Below are 25,256 nucleotides of genomic sequence, written 5' to 3' on the forward strand. Positions count from 1 at the left end.
CTAAAATTTCTGAAGGAAAAATGGCTATCCATTTGTTTTACTGAGCATTTTAGTGCTTGCTATGTGCTATGCCATAAGTTAAGTTGCTATGATGTAAAAATCAATTGTATGTGCATTTCCACAAGGAGATCGGATTTAGATTTGCCAAAAGGATTGATGGGGAATGTACTCCCAGCAAATGGGCTCTGATCTGAGGGAAGCAGATATGGATACAAGTAACTGTATGGATAAAATGTAATGGGAGCATAGAGAAAGGACTCATTTAGTTGGGTAATTGTTAACAGAGATAGTGGTACTTAAACTGGAAGCCCAGTTTAGAATATTGAAGACTAGGGTAGGTCAGAAATGATGGGGCTCAGATTCAGGATTGTGGCAGTGAAAAGTGAGAATGGGATAGACTGATGTCGCGAGTGGGGTCAAAAGGACTTGATGATTCCACTGGATGCAGAGAAGTGAGAGTGGGGCTGGCTACAGATCTTTAGGAGAAGATGATGGTGCTTTTCCCTGAGTCCCAGAACAGAGGGAAATACTGGTTTGAAATGAAGGGATTGGGGCAAGAGAGGGGGGAAGTATTATGGGTATGAAAGGAGGGAACATGAGGATAGGTTGAGCTTACAGTGTTGAAGAGGCTGAACAGTTAGAACTGAGACATCTTTTAGGTAAGATTTCTTTGAAAGTATATAGTTAGAAAACGCTTGCAGGGAGGTGATAGTTAAAGCCATAGAAGTGAAATGGATGGTCCATTGAGAGTGAAGGGCCAATGGAGGGCTAAGATCAACTTTGAGGAATGCCTTTCTCCACTTACAGGATGCATTAAGGGTGAGATGCCGTAGAAAGAGCAGTTCAAACCATAGTAGTCGTGTCAGAAGAGTAAAAATCACAGATGTCAGGGCTGAAAACAGGTTTAATAAGAAGGAAATGCTCAACTATGTCAAATAATTGAGAAGTGAACCAGATGAAAGTTAAGCAGAAACCACTGGAGCTGAAGTCCACAAGTTCACGGCTGACCTAGAGAGCAGGTCCAGAGTATTTTGGAGTGATGGGGACAGATGCCTATTGCCATAAGCCAAGATGTAAATAGTAATTGGGAACTATGAATGCAGTGGGATTGTTGGGGGGAAAGGCAGAGGAATAAGGTTTATTAATACTTTTTCCCCCCACTTGGCTATTTTGCAGAGGGGAAACTTAATCATAAAATAGTTTCGCATATAATTTGTAAAATCTGGATTATCTGTATTTCTATTTTTAGTTAATTCAAGAGCTTCTTGGTTCCTCTTATCTAAAATACTACTCACAATAATTAACTTTTGAAGGAAATTGACTGTGCTAAAGTATCTAAAAGATCACGCAGAGTAACTTTCAAAGAAAATTAGGTGAAAAAGTCTCCTTCTCCAAGAATTTTGCCGATCCTTAAGGGAGTCCATTAACTTAAATTTTCTTTTTATGATTTTTACATTTAAGAAACTTTACCATGTTTAAATAAAATAATTTTAAATTAAATTTATTTGGGAGCTGGTGTTAAAGAAGGACTGCTAACGGAGACACTAAAGCTGGTTCCATGTTAGCAGCTCTTTTGAAAGTAACCTCGTTCAGGAGCTACTACCACGATTCTCACTCCTTTCCTGCATTGCTGCATATAGTAAGAGTTTTGTTCTGCCTACTATAATTTATAGAGCAAAACCCGAGGAACATATACTGGATGCACTGGAAATTATGATGCCCTGTAAAACAAGACTTAGGGCAAGTGTTACAGAAGGCTTTGATTCCAAATCCTAATTATTGGATGGTAAACAATATATGAGTACACTTTAATAATGTTCTTCAAAATCTTTCACTTACCCCCTAAAATGATTATTACAAGGATGTATTGTCTTGCTTATCTTTTTCATTAAAATCTATCAGTTTCTCATCCTAAGTTTAAATAATCGCAAAGGACATTTTAATACTTTAAATTATTTGAAGAAGAATATCAATACCATAGTGATTTGATACCCTGTTGTCTGTTTTACAAAAATCTATGGAAGCTAATCATTCATAACAAGAACTTCTACATTTTTTCCCCCCTTGAACTCCTGTTTTTATTGGACTTTCTTCCTCAGAGGTTTATCCTAATCTATTCAATGATGACAAAGCAATTCTACAGCAAAAATAAGTATATATGTTGTAATTACTGTTGATGGGACAAAAGTATATCACACATTTTGATAAAGTTAATAAAACATTTAAGTTTTATTGAAAATTGGGTTTTGAGAAAGGGTTTTGGTTTTTAAAAAATTTAGTTATCTATGGATAGATATTATTTCTAATACAGCATCAATTTTGTCCTTTTTTTATGTGTGTAAACACTAAAAAACTTTTTCACAATCAAACATAAATTGCAATTATTTTACTGATACTCACAGATACCCAGGTTTTTGAACTTTTAAAAAGTTCATTATGTGTCAAAAAATCACAGATCTCTGTCTCAAAATTATTAGGTCCTTCTTTGTATTTTTTGAAACAGTCTAACTTATATGAGATTTACTAGCCAGCTGTTATGATGATTCATTTTTCAATTTCTGAGAAACATGCTGGAAAATGACGACTGGCTCGATGAGGAGAAAAATCTGTAAAGCTTTTGTCGCATATATTATCAAATTGCTTTTTAGGAAAGTCATACTAATTTATACTTCCATCAGTGGCAGTTGAGTGATAATCTCAATGTCTTCTCGCCACCAGTTTTTTTAATATTCATTAATTTCATGGGTGAAGAAATGACATTTTGCGTGTTTTAATTTGCATTTCATGGATAACTAATGAGGCTAATAATGTCTTATATGTTTGGTACTGAATTCATAAAACCAGGAGAGGTACCTTTTTATATTTTTTCTTTCTCTGTTACAGTACTACTTACATATACTCTATATACTCCATAACAAATATATAAACCGTATAGTTAGAATCCTTAGATTTCTTGTATTTGCACATTGAGTGAGTATATGTAATAGAGAATATAAATGCTATAGGAGAGCACCTGGTCCACAGTAAATAATGTATAAGTCAATCAACCTCAGCAGTATTATTATTACAAAGATAAATATTTCTTCTAATTTGACTTTTAATATTTTTGTTTTAACATAATGCTATAATGCTGCTTTTTTTTTTTTTTTTGCCTTGGTTTTCCAGAGTTATTCTGAGCTGAGAGATCATTATTCAACAAAGAAGTTGTTATGGACTATTTTTATTTCCCCAATTTTCATCTGTTAATTTGGAGATGAGGGCTTTGGGAGATAATTAGGGTTAGGTGAAGTTATAAGGGTAGGTCTCTTAGGACTAGTGGCTTCTTATTTGTAACATGGCAAGATTTCATCATGAATTAGGGGCCCTGTAACAGGAAGAAAGAGAGATCTCCTTTATTCTTCATGTGTAGGCATTAAGGGGGAAAGGTGAAGTAAGAAGGCGGCTGTCTGTAAGCCAGGGAAAGAGTCCTCACCAGGAACTGAATTGTCTAGCACAGATGTCCCCAAACTTTTTACACAGGGGGCCAGTTCACTGTCCCTCAGACCGTTGGAAGGCCACCACATGCTGTGCTCCTCTCACTGACCACCAATGAAAGAGGTGCCCCTTCCTGAAGTGCGGTGGGGGCCGGATAAATGGCCTCAGGGGGGCCGCATGTGGCCCGCAGGCTGTAGTTTGGGGACGCCTGGTCTAGCACCTTTATCTTGGGCTTCCTAGTCTCCACAACTGTAAGGAGCAATTTCTGTTGTTTCAGTTATCCATTTGGCATTCTGTTGTGGTAGCCTGAGATGATTGCTACAGAAGGCTTCCTTAGAAATTATTAACTATTTGTCCTTGGAAAGTTGGTGTAATAACAAATAATATTGATCCTCATCCTCTCCTTGAAGAGGTTGATTTATGCATAGGAATTACTAGGTGAATAGAATTTTCTTTTAGCCATTTTCCTTTCAACTTGAGATTTTGTATCAGTTTTTCTTTCCTAAGAAGCTAAATGATACTAAAAACTGGTCTATTTATCTCAAAATATATACACATAGACTTGTGGATGAGTGATAGTCAACTTTCAGTCATTGGTGTGACATGAGCACTGACCCACCAGAATGGCTGTAGTAATTCACCACAGAGCAGTATTGCATCATCCTGGGTGAGAGTAAGGAAGCATTTAGGTAAAGGGAAACTGATAGATGTGTGTGAGATTTTAAAATTATTTCTCAAACTTTTACACCAAAATATATCCTAGTACAAATGCAACTTCTAGGGTTCTGTCAGAGTCATTTAGTTCGGAAACTACCTACAGAAGAAAATAAGGAAAATGAATTCTCTAGGTAGAAAAATGCAATGACTAAGAATTTAAAGGTTATGATTAAGATACATATATTGCAGATACAAATTAATAAAAATAGGCCAGGCATGGTGGCTCACACCTGTAATCCCAGCACTTTGGGAGGCTGAGGTGGGTGGATCACCTGAGTTTGGGAGTTTGAGACCAGCCTGACCAACATGGAGAAACCCCATCTCTACTAAAAATACAAAAATTAGCAGGTCATGGTAGGGCATGCCTATAATCTCAGCTACTCGGGAGGCTGAGGTAGGAGAATTGCTTGAACTTGGGAGGTGGAGGTTGTTGTGAGCTGAGATGGTGTCATTGCACTGCAGCCTGGGCAACAAGAGCAAAACTCCATCTCCAAATAATAATAATAATAATAATAATAATAATAATAATAATAAATTAAGAAACTTTCCATCTCAGGACAGCATAAGATCATTTCAGAATAAAGGTGGTTTGGGATCTGACTTTGGACTGTAAGAATGATCGAATGTCTGAATGGGTGTAAAGGTAACAGATGACCTTTAAAGGATGGTAAGTACAAAACCATGGATTTGAGAGAAACACAAAATTTCAAACACAAAATGTTTTACCCTGAGTCTGAACCTAGAATAGTAGCTTGGTAGATAACATATAACTTGCTACATAAAGACAAAGACTCAGTGACCTGGTGTGGACAAAAGGAAAACTGAGCATCAAGGCTTATTTAAAAAGATGCTAAAAACCAGCAGAGACTGTGCTGGATAGAACTGTAGTAAATCAACCCATATGTATCCCATCTGGATACAATACATGAGATAATTTACACAACGTACTTTATAAATTGTACCCATCATTTGTGAATGTTAGTTATATGACAGCAGTGGCCCTGATGCTGTTGTAACAGAACCAGAGCCAGAGTCGGGCTAACAGTGATGGCCTGAGGGACGCTGTCAGCTGGAAAAGATGCTGCTGCTTCAGCTGGAAAATCTGAAATCATTGCAAACCATGAAGTAGTGTAAATTTTTGGATTGGTGAACACGAAGTGAACATTAAGAGTTAAAGAAGACTGGGCGTGGTGGCTCACGCCTGTAATCCCAGCACTTTGGGAGGCTGAGGTGGGCGGATCACCTGAGGTCAGGGGTTTGAGACCAGTCTGACCAACATGGAGAAACCCCATCTCTACTAAACATAAAATTAGTTGGGTGTGGTGGGCCATGCCTGTAGTCCCAGCTACTCAGGAGGCGGAGGCAGGAAGGAGAGTCACTTGAACCCAGGAGGCAGAGGTTACGGTGAGCCGAGATCACACCATTGCGCTACTGCCTGGGTGACAAGAGTGAAACTCCATCTCTAAAAAAAGAAAACAAAAAACTTTAAGTAGATAATGCATTCAGGAATGAGACTGAGATGTTCACAGCTTGAAAACGGGGTCTTTTTTTTCTCATCAGGTGTCTCCAATGTTTAAGAGCTGGTAATTCGCACATGATAGGTGCTCAGTGGATATTTGTGGCTAATACACTCCTAGAACTTACCCATTTGTGGTAGGATTCTAAAGGGATTCAAAGAAGACAGGCAGGTCTAGCAACCTGTCAATGCTGTGTCTTCATATTAGGCATTTGGCAAGTCTGTGTCAGATTGCCGGAGGCATCGTCCTGGAGTGGCCATTTTTCTATTTAATTAATTAATTAATTTTTTAAACTTAGATATAATCACTGCATGCAAATAGCAGTAAGATACTGACTGTTTTCGCAAAAAATAATAATGATGTTATTTGCCTTTATTGGGCAATTCCTTTGTACCAGGCCGCATGTTTTGTGCTTTGTATGTGCTTTTAATTTTCACAGCGCACCTAAGACGGTGATACTTTCATCTCCTTTTTCCCGGTTGGGAACTCTGTCTCTCAGGTCACAGGGTTAAGTGGCTGAAACAGGATTCAAACTGACAGCAAAGCAGTGCTGTGGTGTTTACAGCCTAATCCAGAAGACAAAAGCACAGTGCTCTAGTGGTGGGAAAGAGGGAGGTATTGCGCCACTTGGAAGGATAAGGAAGAGGTTTCCTCCAGAGGGGACACTGAGTGGGACCTGTGTGGGGACCTGTGTGGGGACCTCCGGAGGGGGCACTGAGTGGGACCTGTGTGGCAGGCCATGGCCGAGCCTGTCATGCTCAGTACCTCCTAAGCCCTGTGGCTCTGCAGATGAATGATCACTCATCCATGCCAACGAGGTGCCATTCTGTAGTTACAGGCATGAGACTTAGGCGATAATCAGCTGAAACTAATTCAGCCATATGGCACTGTTGATCTTTTTAAGATAATAACACTATTCATTTCAAAGAGACTTAGCTAGATTTAAAAGAGACTCGAAATACCCCAGTGCCAGGCTTCCACGACTTGCACACTGGCTTCTACACAGGTTCCCTGGTAAGGAACCAGCACGTACCAGAGAAGTTGCACTCTGAATAGCCCCACCTTGATGTGATTTTGTCACTTTTACTAAGACCCATGCCCCTTAAATTTAGGAAGGTAAAATGTAATTTAAGATTTGTGAGCCACAGCACCTATACTGACCATTTTCCAAACCTTGGCCTTGAGGTCCTGTGTAATTTCTTTTCTAGTAGGTCTAATGGGATTGAATGTAGCATTCAGGAGACAAAGAGAGGGAGAAGCAGTCTGGACACAGTTTAGGGCTCTAACAAATCCACAGTTTCCTTCCCCCATTGCACATGTTCTGGGAGCCATGCTTGCGGTGTGGGGCTCACCATGTGTAATTGGACCAAGGGTGGATGCTTGCCTGGAGATGGACAGTCCTTTTTTCTTGGGAATTTAGAATTTGGACTGGGCATCCTTTAGTTAGTCTTCATACACAGGTGGAATGGCACTTGGGACACTTCCTTATCCTACCATGGGGACTGAACAGAGAAAGGGAAGGTTTTTCAAAACCAGGGGGAGGATCTTGTAATCAGTGGACAATGGGCAGCCATTTTAATCTTTTTTTGTATGGTTATAACTTGTAACCAATCATATCTAGTTTGCTGAAGACGCTTTATGGTTCTGGAAATTTCTAAATTCATCTTATAGCTGTTCCAAGTGCCTGTTCTAAGCAGTTTGCTGAGACAAAAATCCAAATTCTTCCTTCCGATAGCATGAAATGTACTCTTCTCAGCCTGAGTTCATGAGACGACAAAAGGGAAGAATGTTGATTAGGTAACGCTCCCATTTCCCTCCTTCCTGAGGGAGCTTAGTTACGTAAACCTTCTTTTCTCATCTTTGACTCGCGTTTATTCCCTTGGCTTTTGGAAAATTAGATAATCTATTTTATTTTCCTAGCCATATGCAACTTACAAATCTTGGCAGTCCAAATCTATTGGAAAGCTCAGAAGTACTAGTCTCTCTTAGTCTTGATAGTATCTAATGAGATTTGTCTTCATAATTTTATTTGTTGACAGCAGCGATCTTGTTTTTTAAGTGGTTCTTTTTTTGCACTCCAATAGGAGGCACTCAGACCTCCCTGGAATAGACTGCAAACAAATAGCTTCTTTTCTTTTTTCATCTAAGGAGAGTTAATGTGCCTGACTCTTCAGAGAAGGCAGCTGCAGTTCAAGAGTATGCCCAGTGTTCTCGTTTATCCTTCTTTTCCCGTGGGCTTTCGGACTCCTGGCGACGGTGAGCCGGGCCTTCCAGGAGATGACCTCTTCCTGGCGATACTGTCATTCTGTCTTCCCCTTGCCTCCAGCCTACATCTTCCCTTGTCACTTAGTCCACTCTTGGCTGACACACTTCGACTGCAACACAATCCCATCCTTGCTTGAGTCCTAGGGGAGCGTGTTTTGTGTTTGGTAAAGATGACTTGGTATTGACCCTAGCATTCTCTCTGTTGCTTCCTTACTGGTCTCTTTTCTGCCTCCCTTAACTTTCAGGATGCTATTTCACAATTCCTTGACAGGCCTTGGACATAAAAGAAAAGAGAAAGGCTACAGCATAAATAATATAGTAACAACTATTTGAATACTTTGTGTCATGTACTGTGTTAGCACTTTGCAAGCATTTTCTGATTAAATTCTGATGGAAAGACATATGTGATATATTTCTATTCTTATCTTGATTTTCAGAAGTGGTAACTGAAGCTCAGAGTTTACGTTACTTTCCCAATGGTAAGCCTAGTAAATGTTGGAGCCATAACTTGAACCCACTTGCCATGACCAAGCCTATTCCTATGCCCAATACTGTTCTAGCTCATTGCTTGGAGACAAAAGGAAAAGCACTTCTGAGACCCGCAACATTGTTCATTTTCATAACATTGCATCTTGGGCAACCAAATATCCCTGTGGTGATTTTGTGTTTCCTTGTTTCCCTGTTATTAACATCCAGGGCCCAGAGTTCTCTCTGAGCGCCCTGTCATCTTACTTCCTTTAGCAAGAGGTGTGTAAAGACCTATCTTCCCATCCTAATCAGGCAGTGCAGAGGGCAATTCTTTATCCCACTGTGCTTAGGTCAATGTTTTATTGGTTTCTAAATACCTTGTTTTAGATATAATCAATACCTTTTCCCTTTTAAGCAGTAGCTCCGTAATTTTGTATTAGGAATAGGTAACACAGAGTTACAATGCCAGAAGTCAGCACAGTTTATGTACCCACTATGGTGATTTCTGTGTATTGCGATGGAATCATTGCAAAAGCCAGGTGAGGTTGATAATAATATGATCTTCATTTGGCAGATAGGAAACCAACACTCAATACAATAGCAAGCCACTCTCACCTTGACTGCTCCATCATTCTCCCAAGTGATCTTTTCACATATTCCCTTGCTCTTCACTCTTTTCCCACATTATTGCAAGAGTGATATGTTTCTTTCCTTCTTTTTTTTTTAAGAGAGAAAGAAAAAAAGAATAATAAGAAAAAGAATAAAGAGGAGGAAGAAAGAGAAAGAGGAAGAGGGAGAGAGAATGGGGGTATTGCTTTATTGCCCAGGCTAGAATGCAGTCTAAATATGGGTATGCCTATAATTGTCCTTAATAATGGAGACATGAAAGAAAATGAGGGAAGAGAATAACAAACAAGGAGCCAACCAATATTTCGTTTAAACTTCTAAGTTGATATGATATGGTACTGATAAGAGTGTACATTTTGTGTATTTAAAGTGGAGAGTTCTATAAATGTTAATTAAGTTTACTTGTTCCAGATCTGAGTTCAAGTCCTGGATATTGTTGTTAATTTTCTGTCTCATTGATCTGTCTAATGTTAATGTTGAAGTCTCCCACTATTATTGTGTGGGAGTCTAAGTCTCTTTATAAGTCTTGTATGTCTGGGTATTCCTGTATTGGGTGCGTATGTATTTAGGATCTTTAGCTCTTCTTGTTGCATTGATCCTTTTATCATTATATAATGTCCATCTTTGCTTCTTTTGATCTTTGTTGCTTTAACGACTATTTCATCAGAGGCAAAAATTGTAGCTTCTGCTTTTTATTTATTTATATTTGCTCTCCGTTTGGCTGGTAAATCTTTCTCCATCCCTTTGTTTTGAGTCTTTGTGTATCCTTGAATGTGAGATGGGTCTGGATGCAGCATACCGATGGGTTTTAGTTTTTTATCCAAATTGCCTGTCTGTCTTTGGATTGGGGGATTTAGTAAATTTAAATTTAAAATTAATAATGATATATGTGAGTTTAATACTGCCATTTAATATTAGCTGGCTGTTTTGCCTATTAGTTGATGTAAATTCTTCGTTATATTGATACTCTTTACTTTTTGGTATTTTTTAGAAAGGCTGATACTGTTTGTTCCTTTCTATGTGTAGTGGTTCTTTCAGAAGCTCTTGTAAAGCAGGCCTGGTGGTGATGAAATCTCTGAGTGCTTGCTTGTTCACAAAAAACTTTATTTTTCCTTCATTTATGAAGCTTAGTTTGGCTGGATGTGAAGTTCTTGGTTGAAAGATCTTTTCTTTAAGGATGTTGAATATTGGCCCCCCATTCTCTTCTGGCTTGTAAGGTTTCTGCTGAGAGATCCTGCTGTAAGTCTGATAAGCTTCCCTTTGTAGGTAACCTGACCTTTCTTTCTGGCTGCCCTCAGTATTTTCTCCTTCATTTCAACCCTGGTGAATCTGATGATTATGTGCCTTGGAGTTGCTCTTCTTGAGGAATATCTTTGTGGTGTTCTCTGTATTACCTGGAGTTGAATATTATCCTGCCTTACTAGGTTGGGAAAATTTTTCTGAATAATATCCTGAAGCGTATTTTCCAGTTTGGATTCATTCTCTTCGTCACATTCAGGTACACCTATCAAGCGTAGATTAGGTCTTTTCACATAGTCCCATATTTCTTGGAGACTTTGCTCGTTCCTTTTTATCCTTTTTTCTCTAATCTTGTCTTCTCATTTTATTTCATTAAGTTTGTCTTCGACCTCTGATATCCTTTCTTCTGCTTGATCAATTCGGCTGTTAAAACTTGTGCATACTTCACGAAGTTCTCGTATTGTGTTTTTCAGCTCCATCAATTCACTTATATTCCTCTCTAAATTGTGTATTCTTGTTAACATTTCGTCAAACCTTTTTTTCAAAGTCCTTAGTTTCTTTGGATTGGGTTAGAACAAGTTCTTTTAATTCACAGAAGTTTCTTATTATCCACATTTTGAAGCCTGCTTCTGTAATTGGAACACACTCGTTCTCCATCAAGCCTTGTTCCGTTGCTGATGAGGAACTGGGATCCCCTGCTGAGGGAGAGGCGTTCTGATCTTGGGTATTCTCGGCCTTTTTTGGCTGTTTTCTTCCCTTCGTTGTAGATTTATCCATCTGTGGTCTTTATAGTTACCGTCTTTGTAATTGAGTTTCTGAGTGGACGTCCAACTTATTGATTCTCAGCGCCGGAATCTGAGCAACCCACTGTGCCGACTAAATCAGCGGTGTTAAGGTTGATGGTGCTTTTCTGACTCTGCACCAAGAACCGATGCTCCGAGGCGCCGGCAAAACCGCCTCGCCGGTCACAAGAGTCGTGCTGGTGACCTGTGGAGCTCCTCTGCTGGGAATCTCCTGGTGTGTGAGCAACAAGAATTCATCTGAAAGTGTGGCATACTCTCCTTCTCTGCGCTTTCACTGGGAGCTACAATTCCGAGCTGCTAGTGATCAGCCATCTTGGATCTCATCTCCAAGAGTGGTATGTTTCAAAATGTACATCTTATTTGGCCACTTTCCTATGTCAGTGGTTTCTAATTTCTCTTAGAACCAAGTCCAAAATCCTTTATGTGGCTTAGGAGAACTGCCGTGTTTAGTTGGATAAACATGGGAGTGTTTTTAGTTGGATAACTTGGAAGACAGATAATACAATTTATATTTAGGCATCTACTGAGCGTAGAAAGAAAACTCCTAGATTTGGGTTAGAGAAGTTTTGATCAGAGAAGAACTTGACCAAGTTCTCACTCTTATCTCTTAGCTCTTTGATCAAAACTTCTCTAACTCAAATCTACAGGTTTTCTTTCTGTGGCCAGTAGGTGCCTAAATACAAATTGTATTACCTGTCTCCCAAGCTGTCCAATTCAAGTTTGGCGTCCCATTTGGCTACCCCTTGGTGTGCCTCCTCCACCAGCAAACAGGGTTTTGCCGTCGTTTCACTGGCATCTGCTCAGCTGTTGTAGTTCTAGCGGCTTCTCATATTCAACCTGTAAACGTGGTAGGTCGAATATTGTCCTTCCACCCCAAAGACGTTCAAGTCCTAAGTCCTGGGACTTGTGAATGTGACTTTATATGGCAAAAGGGATTTTTCAGGTGTGAACAAATTAAGGATCTTGAGAGGAGAAAGTTATTCTGGATTATCTGTGTGGGCCTGATGTAATCACAAGTCTAATGGCCCTACTAATGGCCTGATTACCTCAGCCTTTTACTGCTCCTTTAGGGTACTTTAAGAAGGAGGCAGATCAGAGCAAGAGTAGTAGGAAATGTGATAACAGGAGCAAGAAGGTGGAGTGATAAGAAGGGAGTATGAGCCAAGGAGTACAGGGAATCTCTAGGTCTGTAAAAGACAAACAGAGACCTGAAGCCCCCAGAAGGAACACAGCGGTGCTGACAACTTAATTTTACACTTCCAATCTTCAGAACTGGAGGAGGATACAATTGTCCTGTCTTATGACACAAAATTAGATGTTATTTGTTAGAATAGCAATAGGAAACAAATACATTCCCTGACCCCACTTTCAAGATTCTAGAACACCGAGCGACTGCAGTCATTTTTTGAACAAATCTTTTGAGTGCCAGGCACCCTGCCTGAGACATTGCCCTTGTGTTTTTTTCTCATACAGAAAGACATTTTCTAATACAGAAAGACAGAACAAAAAAAACCCAATAAAGATCATATTGGAGTTATTAGTGCTATGCATTTAGATAAGATAAAAATATATATAAGAAGAAGAAAAAGATAAGATGGGTTACCAGGGAGGCGAATTGGCATTTTAAATAGCATGGTCAGTGCAGGCCTCTTTGAGAAAGTGAGCAATGTGAAGGACTTAGGTATATGGATCTCTTAGGGCATGTACCAGGCAGATTTTAAAAAAAACTACTACAGAGGTCATAAGAAGGGAATGTGCCTGGATATTCATGGAACGGATAAAAGGCCAGTGTGGCTGAGGCAGGGTGGGCTGGGGTAGAGGAATAGGATAATGAGGTCTTAAAGTAACAATGGAGCCAGCTCGTCAGGCTCTCCCTGGAGTACAATGGGTTACCATTGGAAGGTTTTGAGCTGAGCCATGGCTTATACTGATGTAAGTTTCAAAAAGTTATTTTGTATCCTAGGCAAGATGTTGTTGTTGGCTCTGACTAAAATGGTAGCTGTAGCATCAGTGAGAAGTGGTTAGATTAGTATTTGTTTTGGAGAATAGGGCTAGTAAGATTTCCTGATAGAATGATGTGGAAATGTGACTCTAAAGTGTTTGGTCTAACTAACCAGAAAATGGAGTACCCATAAACTAAGATGGAGAAAACTACGGGTACATAGAGAGAGAGAGAGAGAGAGAGAGAGAGAGCGAGCACAGATCAGGAGTTCAATTTGAGACGTGTTAGACATTTAAGTAGAGGCATTGAGTGGCAGTCAGATATTAAAGTCTGTCCATCAAGAGAGAGGTTTGGGCTGGAGATATATACATGGGGTTTGACAGCAAATAGATGGTATTGTAATTGATGAGGCAAACGAATGGACAGGGATGGGCAAAGGCTTTCCCATAGGATTAGAGCAGAGGAGGTGAGGGGTGATTGGAAAATATGATATAAATGATTGCAAAATAAGTAGGAAAACATAGTTTACCTTAGAAAATTATTTCTCTACATAAGGGAAGATATTAATTCTCTATGAGAGATTAAATCACATTTACATCAAATATTTTTGTTCTTATTTCTCCAGTCAATGCTAACAAAATGGCACATGATGAGCTTATTTTAAGATCAATATTTGTATTTCTTTTCTTATGCTCCCAGGGGTAATAATTCCATTTTCCAGAGCCCCAGAAATCTCTACACATTGTATTTGAAAATATACATTCCATAAGATGTGAGAGACCAGTATGGTGACATGAAGCAGGGATGATAATTTTGTGGTTTGGGGAATGAAATTCATGTGCTGATCCAAATTGCACATTTTGTAGCTTCCCCCTCATCAGACGGGTGGCTCTACTCTGTTATTTTGCTGGAATTGGATGATAGCACTTACCATATGTTTGGCACTTTATATTTTATGAAATCTTTTCAAATATACTCTCATTTATTCCTCATAATAGTTTTAGGAAACAGATAATGTCATTCTCATTTATAGATGAAGAAACAGACTCAAAGAGGCAAAGCAATTTACCCAAGGTCATTAAGCAAATTTTGAGTTTGACTCAAACACAAGGCTCCCAGTTCTTTTTCCATTTCTTTAAGGTACTCGAGGGTCTTTAAATTTATTACTTGTTTTTTTAAAATGTCAGCTCAAGGTAAGAAAGGAGGTAGAGAACATTTTTGGGGCTTGTTAGACATTCTAGCCATTACAAAGCTCTGTAAGATTGCACAAAATGCAACATAAAGAAAATTAATAATTGTAAATAGTATACTCCTTGACAATTTCTCTTTCTTATTTCTTGTGTACTTGCCTCCCACAGATCAGTTGGGACCTAGGGCGTAACTGTCCCTTGATTGTTCCAAAGCTGACTTGAGTTTGATTGAACCTGGAAAGTCATGCCATGGCCAGTGAAGAAGACAAGTTGGGTGCCCTGGCTGGCTGAAATGGCATGGGGCTTGCTAATGGCCCTGATTACCCCGACTTTTCTTATTAGGGTTCCTGCTACTCTTCTTTTTTATGTTTGCTAAAATTGCTCATTGAGAATTGAAAAAATATACATCTTATTCTAGAAGTCTTGGGTAGATTTTCTGTGCATTGCTGATGTAAAGAGAAAATATGACCAAGGTGGGAAATACCATTATTGCTACAATCAGGTTGACGTGGGAGTAGGTTTCTAGCTTGGTTATTTGTTGCCATGGATGAGACTTTGGCTTTGGGAGCATGAAATGCAGGACCATCTGAGAGTACCGAAATAATAGGAGGAGATTTTGGGGAGCAAAAGATCCAGGAGAGAATAAGCTGGTCCTGATTGCTGAGCCCCCACTGTGTGGAAGGCATCAGAAGATGACTGCAGGTGGTAGCTGGAAAATAAAATGTTTTAAAAATGAGGAACACATATTGGTGGAGATGAAACAATATCCCCTGAATGGCAGCAAGGGGTAGCAGATTTAACCAAATGCTGCCATGTGAAAAAATGGCGATGTCAGGACATTTACTAATGTATGACAGGATTAACCTATTAAAGAGTAGTTTGGGAGAAATGGCCCAGTGGAGAGGGGAGCATTCGGAAAACCGACTTTCCACCCCTAAATGTGGAGAGTTTTGTGCAAAGTCTATGTGTTTTAAAAGAATACTGTTTATGCCGGGCGTGGTGGCTCACACTTGTAATCCCAGCACTTTGGGAGGCTGAGGCAGGTGGATCACGAGGTCAAGAGATCGAAACCATCCTGATCAACATGATGAAACCCCGTCTTTACTAAAAATACAAAAAATTAGCTGGGCATGGTGGCGTGTGCCTGTAATTCCAGCTACTCAGGAGGCTGAGGCAGGAGAATTGCCTGAACCCAGGAGGCGGAGGTTGCAGTGAGCCGAGATTGCTCCATTGCACTCCAGCCTGAGTAACAAGAGTGAAACTCTGCCTCAAAAAAAAAAAAAAAAAAAAAAAAAAAAAAAAAAAAAAAAAAGAATTCTGTTTATTTAATATAATCACATATACTCAATCTAAATAAAATAGGATATTATACTCAATCTAAATAAAATAGGATATTCTCAAAAGCATTAGTATGAGCACTTCACTACTCTTTTAGTAACTGGGGAACATATACCTATGTTACTAATTTTTCCTAGGTTTATATGTGCCTGAAAATAATTGGAAACTAGTATTCACTTAGGGTAAGCTGGAAGATATTGAAAGGAGGTAATGGTGGCCACCAGTATGTTTTATTCAATATGTTTTATAAAAGTTTTGTTCTGTTACATGGAATAGGAAACTAAATCTTAAGAAGGAAAATTGTGTAAGAAACTTTAGATTAATATTTAGAAGAGGATGAGAAGGGGATTTTACCTTTATAAAATTCTTGCATATTCATTGCTTTACATTTTAATTTAATTCTTGCAATCAAATTGTAAGCTATTATGCTCTCATTGACACAGAGAAATTGAAAATTCAAGACGTTCAGATCATGTAGCCATCTAGCTGTAGGTTGAAACCAGTTCTGACAAATGCCGAAATTCATCTTGCTTTTCATTCTGAGAGAAGATGTGAAACTCTGTTTAAAAGTTTTACATTGCTCTCCTTGTTTATTTATTAAACTACTTAAGGAACATATTTCAAACAGGAAAAACAAAACAATATACACAAAAAAAGTGCTGTGATTCTCTGTCAAGGGGCGTGTCCACCTGTTTGTAGCTGCAATAGCTATAAATCTGTAAGCACGTGTATGAGGTACTAAAATAGGTTCACAAAGAAGAATGCATGCCAAATAAATCTCATTTTCTTCTCTCTCTTTTTAAACTAAGATTAGTGGATTAAGAGACTGTCCTAGAAATAGCATTAAATTAGGCAAATATTTGACTACACCTTTCTTGTTTACACTACAAAACTGTAAAATGTGGGCCAGGCATGGTGGCACATGTCTGTAATACTAGCTACTTGGGAGGCTGAGGCAGGAGAATCGCTTGAAGCTGGGAGGCGGAGGTTGTGGAGAGCTGAGATTGTGCCATTGCACTCCGGCCTGGGTAACAAGAGCAAAACTCTATCTCAAAAAAAAAAAAAAAAATTATAAAATGTAAATTCAATTAGAGTATGCTTAAGTAACCTTACTTCAACAGTTTTAATTGGTGATTGTTTTAACAACTAGAGGGAAACCTCATGCAGGCTGACATAGCTCAAGTCAACATTTTTTTTCTCTTTCTCTTCTTGCACTAGAAAAGATCAAGCAACATTTTTTGTTGATGTTGTTCACAAATTGAGTGAAGAAAAAAATAAGCTTATCAAATCACTATAAACTGTAGACAGCTGTTTATGAAGGACAAAGTCAAATGAAAGATTATTACAGGAGTTTTAGCAGGCTTGGTTTTGGACTGAGGCTTGCTGAAATCATAGATGTACACAGGCAGATTAGGAGAAATGGAGGCTAGAACTCGGGATGAAACCAGGACTTACGGGACTGATCCAGCTGTAAGGCTACTCTTAGAAAAGGGGGACCTGCAGTCTAGATGCCTGTGCAAAAGGATACTGTGAAGCCCAGCTTGATTGAGGAGCTATTAATATTTATGGTAGTCCAATCTGGTGGGTAGAACAGACCCACTACAATTTTCATAGAGCAGGTGGCAGAATGAAGTTGGTGACATGCCAAATATTTTACCCAGTTAGAACATGACCCTGGTCAATATTTAAATGTAAAGGAAAGCGGGCCAAGCCCTTATACAGAGGTGGCTAGCAATCAGAAAACTAAGGTAAAACCCAGTAGTGCAAATACTGATTTCAGGAGGGCTTGGGGGAAAGATCTTCTGCTTTGTGTCTAATGGGTCCTATTTATGGGACTAGGGCAAACCCTGTGGGAGGTGAATTTTCAAGGATGGGCTGAGTAATGCGTAGTTTACCAAGAGCTGCTGAGGGTAGAATAGCCCAAGCCTAGGACTTTACCTGTGGTTGAGGAGGAAAGCAGAAAGAAAAGATACTGTGTCAGATACAAGGAGAGGAGAGGCACCGCGCGAGGGCAAAAAAATCACCCTGTTGGAACTGACAGAGCAGGAAGGGTAGTGCGAGATGGATGAGAACGGTGGCTCAATACCAAGGACCTAAACATCATGAAGGTGTGAGGGTCTGCAGGTGGAAACTTAAGTCTCATTTCAACCTGCAGAGGGGAAGAGAACTCACATATTATTGTCTAATTACTGTCTAGGTAAAATTGGCTTGCAAACTCAAGTGTGCATTTAGACTTCAGTGTCAAAAGCTATACAGAAACAATGAAGATGAACTTCAAGAAAATTAAGTTGTTTATTAGAATCTTTAAAAATGTGTGAGTGCATGGGCTTGGTGCAGCTGTCTGGGCAAAAGTGTCTGTGAATTTAAAAAGTGGTTCTTTTGTTGATCACATATTCAGTATACTCTACATGAAGCAATATATTTGGGAGGAAAAAAGGCAATAATTTTAAACACTGTCAACTAAAGTTAGGGAGAACCAAGCACAAAGAAGACCCTGCCTCAAAATCTCATATTTTCAAATTATCCTGAGGAATTACATTAAGTTCTGCCAAGTACATTTTAAGAAGACTCGTGATAGTCTAATTTTTATTCAGAGCAGGAGGACCAGGATGATGAGAAATATGGACATGACATCACATGAAACATTGTTGAAAATAACCCTAGAAGGAAGGAATGGGGCTACTTAAAGTAGGTATGATAACAGTCATCAAAGATTTAAAAAGGTAGGTGGAGTGGGGTGGGGAGGCAGATAAAGATTAAACATATGGAGTAGAAAACTCCCAATGACTGATAGTAGTTAGAGCGATGGCCGCTCTTGGGGGCCTGCTACTCTCTCAACTGCCAAGTATGGAAATAAAGACAATCTTGAGTTTCTTCAAGGGAAGTTCCAGGCACCTGCCTAACTTTGAGAAAGAAATAGGCAACCTGGTACACAAGCAGGTAACTTAATAGCCAAGGAAGTTAGAGTCACAAGATGTTTGTTTCTCTATAGAAACTAAAGATAACATTTTAACATATGTCCTTGAGTTGTTTTATGGAAACCTAGACCCCACCAAATAGAAAATGCCATCTGCTGGCACATAGACCTCACAGAAGGGCGAACTGAGGACTGAACTCTGACGGCTGTTCTATTTTCTAAATTCCTTACTGAGAGGCATAGAGAAAGTGATGCCTGCAGGCCAGACCTTAACGTTCATTTCTGCTGACCCCAAGTTTTTAGACAAAGTTTTCCTTCTTTAACCAATGGCAAATCAGAGGCTCTTTGAATCTACCTATGACCTGTAAGCCCCCACTTCAAGATTTTCTGCCTTCTTAGGCCAAATCAATATGTAACCTCCATGTACGGATTCATGACTTTTGCCTTTAACTTTTGCTTTTCTGAATTGTACCCCTGCCTTATAAAAACCCTTGCTTGTAAACCACAAGGGAGGTTGGGTCTTAAGTGTGAGCTCTCTGATTCTCCTTTCTTGGTATTCTGCAAGTAAACACCCTCCTTTCTCTTGCTGTGAAACCTCCCTGTGGATGGTTGGCTGTATTGCACTGAATGAGTAGACCCAAGTTTGGTTCAGTAACATTAGAAATTCAGTAGTTGTTTGTTATATTAAACAAGAAATATCTTTCTAATAATAAAGTATTCCAACTTTGAGTAGGTTGTCCTGGGGCAGGATTCAAATAAAGGTGAATCCACCAGCTTTCTGGAGGCCCCATACCATTTTCTTTTATGGGACTCTGTTGCAAAAGCAAATAACTAAGATCTCTGCCAAAATATTGCCCCAACATTTAGTTTTGCTTTTGTAGTACAGATCTGCATGAAAACTTCTTTAGCAATTATACTGTGTTAGATTATTACTCTAATGTGTTAAATCCCACTTTATAAAGATGCCATAACTCATTCTGAAGTAGTCATATCTAGTGATTAATGTGGAGAATATTCACTTGTGAATTAGAAGATGGCTTACTCTTAGTTATTAGCTGGGCCATATTGAACAAGTCATTCTATTTCTGAGTCTTTTTTTTTTGAGACAGAGTCTCACTGTCACCAGGCTGGAGTGCAGTGGCGCATCTCGGCTCGCTGCAACCTCCACCTCCCAGGTTCAAGTGATTCTCCTGCTTCAGCTTCCTGAGTAGCTGGAATTGCAGGTATGCAGCACCATGTTCAACTAATTTTTTTTGTATTTTTAGTAGAGACGGGGTTTCACCATGTTAGCCAGGATGGTCTGGATCTCCCAACTTTGTGATGCCCCCACCTCAGCCTCCTAAAGTGCTGGGATTACAGGTGTGAGCCACTGAGCCCGGCCTTAAGTCTTATTTTATCAGCTGTAAAATGAGGATAATAAGCCTGTATTAGTGAGTCAACCCCTTCAACAAACACTTCCTAGACAATCGCTGAGCGCCAGGCCATTTACTAGACTTCAGGGATGCAAAGCAGTCTCTGCCCTCAAGGACTTCAGTGTATGGTAGGATCGCTGTAAAGAATAAGTGGGTTGAATGAGATGAATGTCACAACACTGTACACAGAGAAAGATACTATATAAATGTAATATAGTATTATTTGTGTCGGTGAGCAGTCATTAAGCACTGGATGTGATAGACCCTGTACAGAACATGTTAAACCATTGTACCAGAGCTATAGTCTTTCTTTACTTCTCAACTTTCTTAAGGTATGTGTATGTGTTTCTAAGCATAACTTCCTTGAAAAGAGAAATTCTTAGAAGCAATTAGAGTATCACACCCATGCTATGCCCTTTTATTCATTAACTTTCTCTGTTTTTCTGTTACTTTGAAATTACCCAAGCTGAAGGAGGAAAACTGCCGGGAAAATGTCACAGCCACCACCTACTGAACAGCAGAAACACCAGCAAAACAGCAACTGCAGCACAGTGTGTTTTGAAGATAGACCAAATAGCATTTTCTGATAATTTGGATACAAACTGTGAAAGCAATATATAAGACTCAAAGATGGTTCCAAAGATTGTGGCTTGAGAAACTGAAAATATACATTTACCATCATTTATAATAGGGAAGCCTTTAGGGAGAAAAAGCTGGGAATGAGATAGTAAAGAACGAAGTGTCAGTTTTGGGTTATATTTGAGATGTCTATTTAACTTCCAAGTGGAGATGCTAGTTAGGCAACTAAAATGTATGAATCTGAAATTCAGGAGAGAGGTTTGGGTTGAGACATAAATTTGAGGGCAGTTAGTATCTTTAGAGGCAGGAAGCTGAGTGTGATCACCCAAAGAATGAGTATGAATTTAATAATGCCTAAGCATAGGTAACGAAAGCAAAAACAGACAAATGGGATTACATCAAATTAAAAATTCTTCTTCACAACAAAGGAAACAATCGACAAAGTGAAAAGACAAACCTATGGAATGGGAGAAAATATCTGCAAACCGTATGTCTGATATGGGATTAATATACTAAATATATAAAGAACTCAAACAATACAATAGCAAGAAAACAAATAACTCCACTTAAAAATGGGCAAAAATTCATGAATTGTAAAGGAAAATAAATATCTTTTCCATAATCATCACAAGGTACATGATTGCGGCTTCTATAAAAAAAGACAGATTAATATAAAAAATTACAAATTTATTTAAAATAAGTTTTATGTAACTTGGGATCCTGTGAAAATAAAGTCCCAAAGAAACAAAGAATGTATTTTTATGCTAAGTTTGATGAAAAAGCAGAAGTATAACTGGATAAAACAGGCATGATCTAATGGTAATAAGCTGGGAGAAACTTAGCAAGGCCTGTTTGTTCAGATTCTTCTCTGTTTCTGTACGTCTTCAGAGATAAGGACATTCCTTTTCTCTGTGTATAGGATGGGTGCCTCTGGAATGAGGGTCTTATTCAGGGCAGGAGGATGGGAGACAGTCAGAGAGGCATTCCTGCTTCTGCTGTTTTCTCACATTGTAACTGTAACAGGTTCATTGCTTAATGCACAGAGAGTAAATATACTGAGACACCAGGGGCTGCAGCAGAAAAAAAGTTTAATAATTGTAGTGCAGCTGAACAGGAAGAAACCTCAAATCTGCCATCCTTAGAAGTTTGATGGTAGGGTTTTTAAGGGGTCTGGATGGGGAATGGGCTGAAGTGTGGGGACTGCCATTTAGTCAAGAAGTGAGATGTGAAGTCATCGGACAGGGTGATGTAAAGACTGCATTCTTGTGCTGAGTCAGTTCCCTTCTAAGGGGAGTCTTCAGACTGGTCAGCATGAGCCATTCTGCTGGAATTAAGGATTTAAAAAATACCATAAGCAATTCTTGGCTGAGCACACTGGCTCATGCCTGTAATACCAGCACTCTGGGAGGCTGAGACTGGCAAATCACTTCAGGTCAGAAGTTTGAGACCAACATGGCGAAACCCCATCTCTACTAAACAATACAAAAATTAGCCGACTGTAGGTGGCATGTGCCTGTAATCCCAGCTACTTGGAAGGCTGATGCAAGAGAATGGCTTGAACCCAGGAGGTGGAGGTTGCAGTGAGCTGAGATTGTGCCACTGCACTCCAGCTTGGGCAGCAGAGCAAGACTTGGTCTCAAAAACAAACAAACAAACAAACAAACAAACAAATAAAAACCAACTATAAAATCATAAAATAAAAATAAAAATAAAAATATCTTAAGCAATTCTTGAGTACAAAAAGTTTTATAATTTTATTATCACAAATCTTATCTACAGGAACAATGTAGGAGCCAAGTCAGCATGCTCTACGTAGACTCTTAGTCAGCAGCTGTAAGAAACTGGTCTAAGTACACCAGTGCACCCTGATTAATGCCTAACTATGATTCTGCCAAAATCTTGGCTTATAATTCTCATCAGCCTTGTGAGGGTAGTTTCAAAACGCCAATGTACCATATTTTGAGGTAGCATGTCCTGAAACCCATCAATAGACATGTTTCAAAAGAAGACATACAAACGGCCAACAGATATAGAGGAAATGTTCAACACGACCAGTCATCAGAGTGACACAAATTAAAACCACCATGAGCTATCACCTTACAGCTGTTAGAATGACTGTTATCAGAAAGACAAAAGATAACAAGCATGGGTGAGGATGTGGAGGAGAGGGAACCCTTGTGCACTGGTGGTGGGAATGTTAATTAGTACAGTCATTATGGAAAATGGTATTGAGGTTTCTCAAAAAATTAAACATAGGACTACCATGTGATCCAGCAATCCCACTACTGGACATACATCCAAAGGAAGTGAGGTCAGTATGTTGAAGAGTCACCTGCACTCACATGTTCACTGCAGCACTATTCACAATAGCCAAGATGAAGATACAGAATCACCTGAAGTGTCCATCCGTGGATATGTGGGTACAGAAAGTGTGGGATGTATACACAGTGGAATACTATACAGCTTTACAAAAGAAAATCCTGCCATCTGTGAAAACATAGATGAACCCACAGAACATTATTTTAAGTGAAGTAAGCCAGGAATAAAATAATAAATACAACATAATCTCACATATATATAGAAATTAGAAAAGTTAAAATATTTAACTCATAGAAGCAGAGGGTAGAATGGTGGTTACCAGGGGTTGGCAGGGAAGGGACTGGGGAGATGTTCCTCACAGCTTACAAAATTTCCGTTAGACAGAAGGAACAAGTTCAAGAAATCTATTGTACAAAAATAACAATGTATTACATTCTTGAAAATTGATAAGATTTTATCATCACAAATATGTGAGATAATACATATGTTAATTAGCTTGAGTTAGTCATTCTACTGCATACATTTGTATGTTTTCAAGCATCATGTACACCATAAATATCTTCAGGTTTTTTTGTTTTGTTTTGTTTTTTGAGATGGAGTCTTGTTTTGTCACTCAGGCTGTAGTGTAGCGGCGTGATCTTGGCTCACTGCAACCTCTGCCTCCTGAGTAGCTGAGCCTACAGGTGCAGGCCACCACACCCGGTTAATTTTTTGTATTTTTAGTAGAGATGGGGTTTCACAGCATTAGCCAGAATGGCCTCCATCTCTGACCTTGAGTTTCACCGGCCTCAGCCTCCCAAAGTACTCGGATTACAGGCATGAGCCACCTTTCCCAGCCAAATATCTACAGCTTTTTTCAATTTTTTTAAAATTAAAAACTTTTTCTTAAAAAAAAAAAAGTATGACTCTTAAAGAGCTACAGGCCAAAAACAGAAACAGAGCACTCCAGATTTTCAGAAGTCAAGAAAGAGAAGAAAAGGAAATGAGACAGGAGGATGGCCCAGCAATGTTGTGTCCTGAAGCCAAGCAAAAGAAATGTATTAGATCACAGGGACTGATCAAGTGTATCAGCCTATCAGATGTAAGTCATCTAACTTATCAAATGTTATTAACAATTAAGAGGAGGACTGATAATCGATTATTGAATTTAGCAACATGAAGACCATTGGTGATTTTGACAAGAGAAACTTTAATTCTAAGATAGGGAACAAAAAGCTAGATTCAAGAAGGTTTAAGAGAGACTGAGAGGAGGAGAATTGGAGAAAATATGTGAAAACACTTTCAGAGAGTTTTGCTTATAAAGAAGATTAGAGACATGGTCTAACAATTGACAGGGGAAATGGGGTTGAAAGAAGGTTGTTTTTCTTTCTTTTTTTTTCTTAAATCACAGAAGTAGTAACAGAATATTTTACTGTTTTTGGAAAGAATTCATTAAAGGAGAAATTGCTGTTTAAAATGAGGGGATAATTGCTAGAGTTTCTTCAAGAGATGAGAAGGAATGGGATGTAGTTCACAAAACAAGGAAGTGGCTTTAGGGAGGAACATGGAGAGTTTCTCTCCAGGTAAATGGATAGTTTGCAGATAGGTACAAAGATTATGGGTGGAAACCATGGCAAGTGGGTAGATAGTGGAGGAATCTGGAAAGTTAATTTCTGGATGCATCAGTTTAATCACTGGAGTAAGAATCAAGATAATCAGTTGAGAGTGAAGATAAGGAGGATGTGTTGGAGGCTTAAGGAGTGAGTAGAAGGTGTGAAGTAGCCATTCAGGGGAGTAGGAAAATAAAAGGCCTAGGAAAGTACAATGTGATTGCAAAGTACGATTAAAGGTCTGTTTCAGGTTTCTGGTAGGATGACACACTGTCCCAGTTTGCTTGGAGTTCATGAATTTTCTGGGATGTTCCCCTCCCTGAGCCCACATGTTCTCATTGTTCAACATCCGCCTATGAGTGAGAATATGCTATGTTTGGTTTTCTGTTCTTGTGTCAGTTTGCTGAGAATGATGGTTTCCAGATTCATCCATGTCCCTACAAAGGACACAAACTCGTGTTTTATGGCTGCATAGTACTCCATGGTGTATATGTGCCACATTTACATTTAGACTTTCAGTGCTAAAAATGGAATAATAAAAATGGATTATTATTGTAAATAATACATCTGTAAACACAAGTGTACAAATATCTGTTTGAGACTCTTCTTTTAATTTTTCTTGGCTATGTACCCAGAAGTGAAATGGCTGGATCAAATTGTTTGGTGTATTCTTTGGCAAAACAACAACCCTGGTCAAATCTTTCTTTCTCTCTCTGCACCTAAATCCTCTCTGTCCCCACCACTGTCCCTGCCCCCCAATTTAACCCTGCACTTCTGCAGCTGTTCATGGCAGCGGAAAAAACAAAACATTAAATTCTCTCTATCTACGACTAAAACCTAGTATGACCAACCACCCCAGT

General features: G+C 39.1%; 1 protein-coding gene across 5 annotated transcripts in view; it reads left to right on the forward strand.

The window, feature by feature from the left end:
* Window positions 1-25,006, forward strand: part of ARHGAP18 (Rho GTPase activating protein 18) — a 230,945-nt gene extending 205,939 nt beyond the window's left edge. For 3 of the 5 annotated variants that reach the window (XM_074397482.1, XM_074397483.1, XM_074397484.1), the window contains exon 15: window positions 20,376-25,006. In XM_074397482.1, coding sequence (XP_074253583.1) covers window positions 20,376-20,530 — 155 coding nt within the window. In that variant the 3' untranslated portion in view covers window positions 20,531-25,006. The remainder of the gene's footprint in view (window positions 1-20,375) is intronic. The other 2 variants (XM_074397481.1, XM_074397487.1) reach the window with 2 other exon arrangements.
* The last annotated feature ends 250 nt before the right edge of the window (window positions 25,007-25,256 follow it).

Source organism: Saimiri boliviensis, chromosome 4 (assembly GCF_048565385.1).
Source record: "Saimiri boliviensis isolate mSaiBol1 chromosome 4, mSaiBol1.pri, whole genome shotgun sequence".
Taxonomy (NCBI): Eukaryota; Metazoa; Chordata; class Mammalia; order Primates; family Cebidae; genus Saimiri; species Saimiri boliviensis.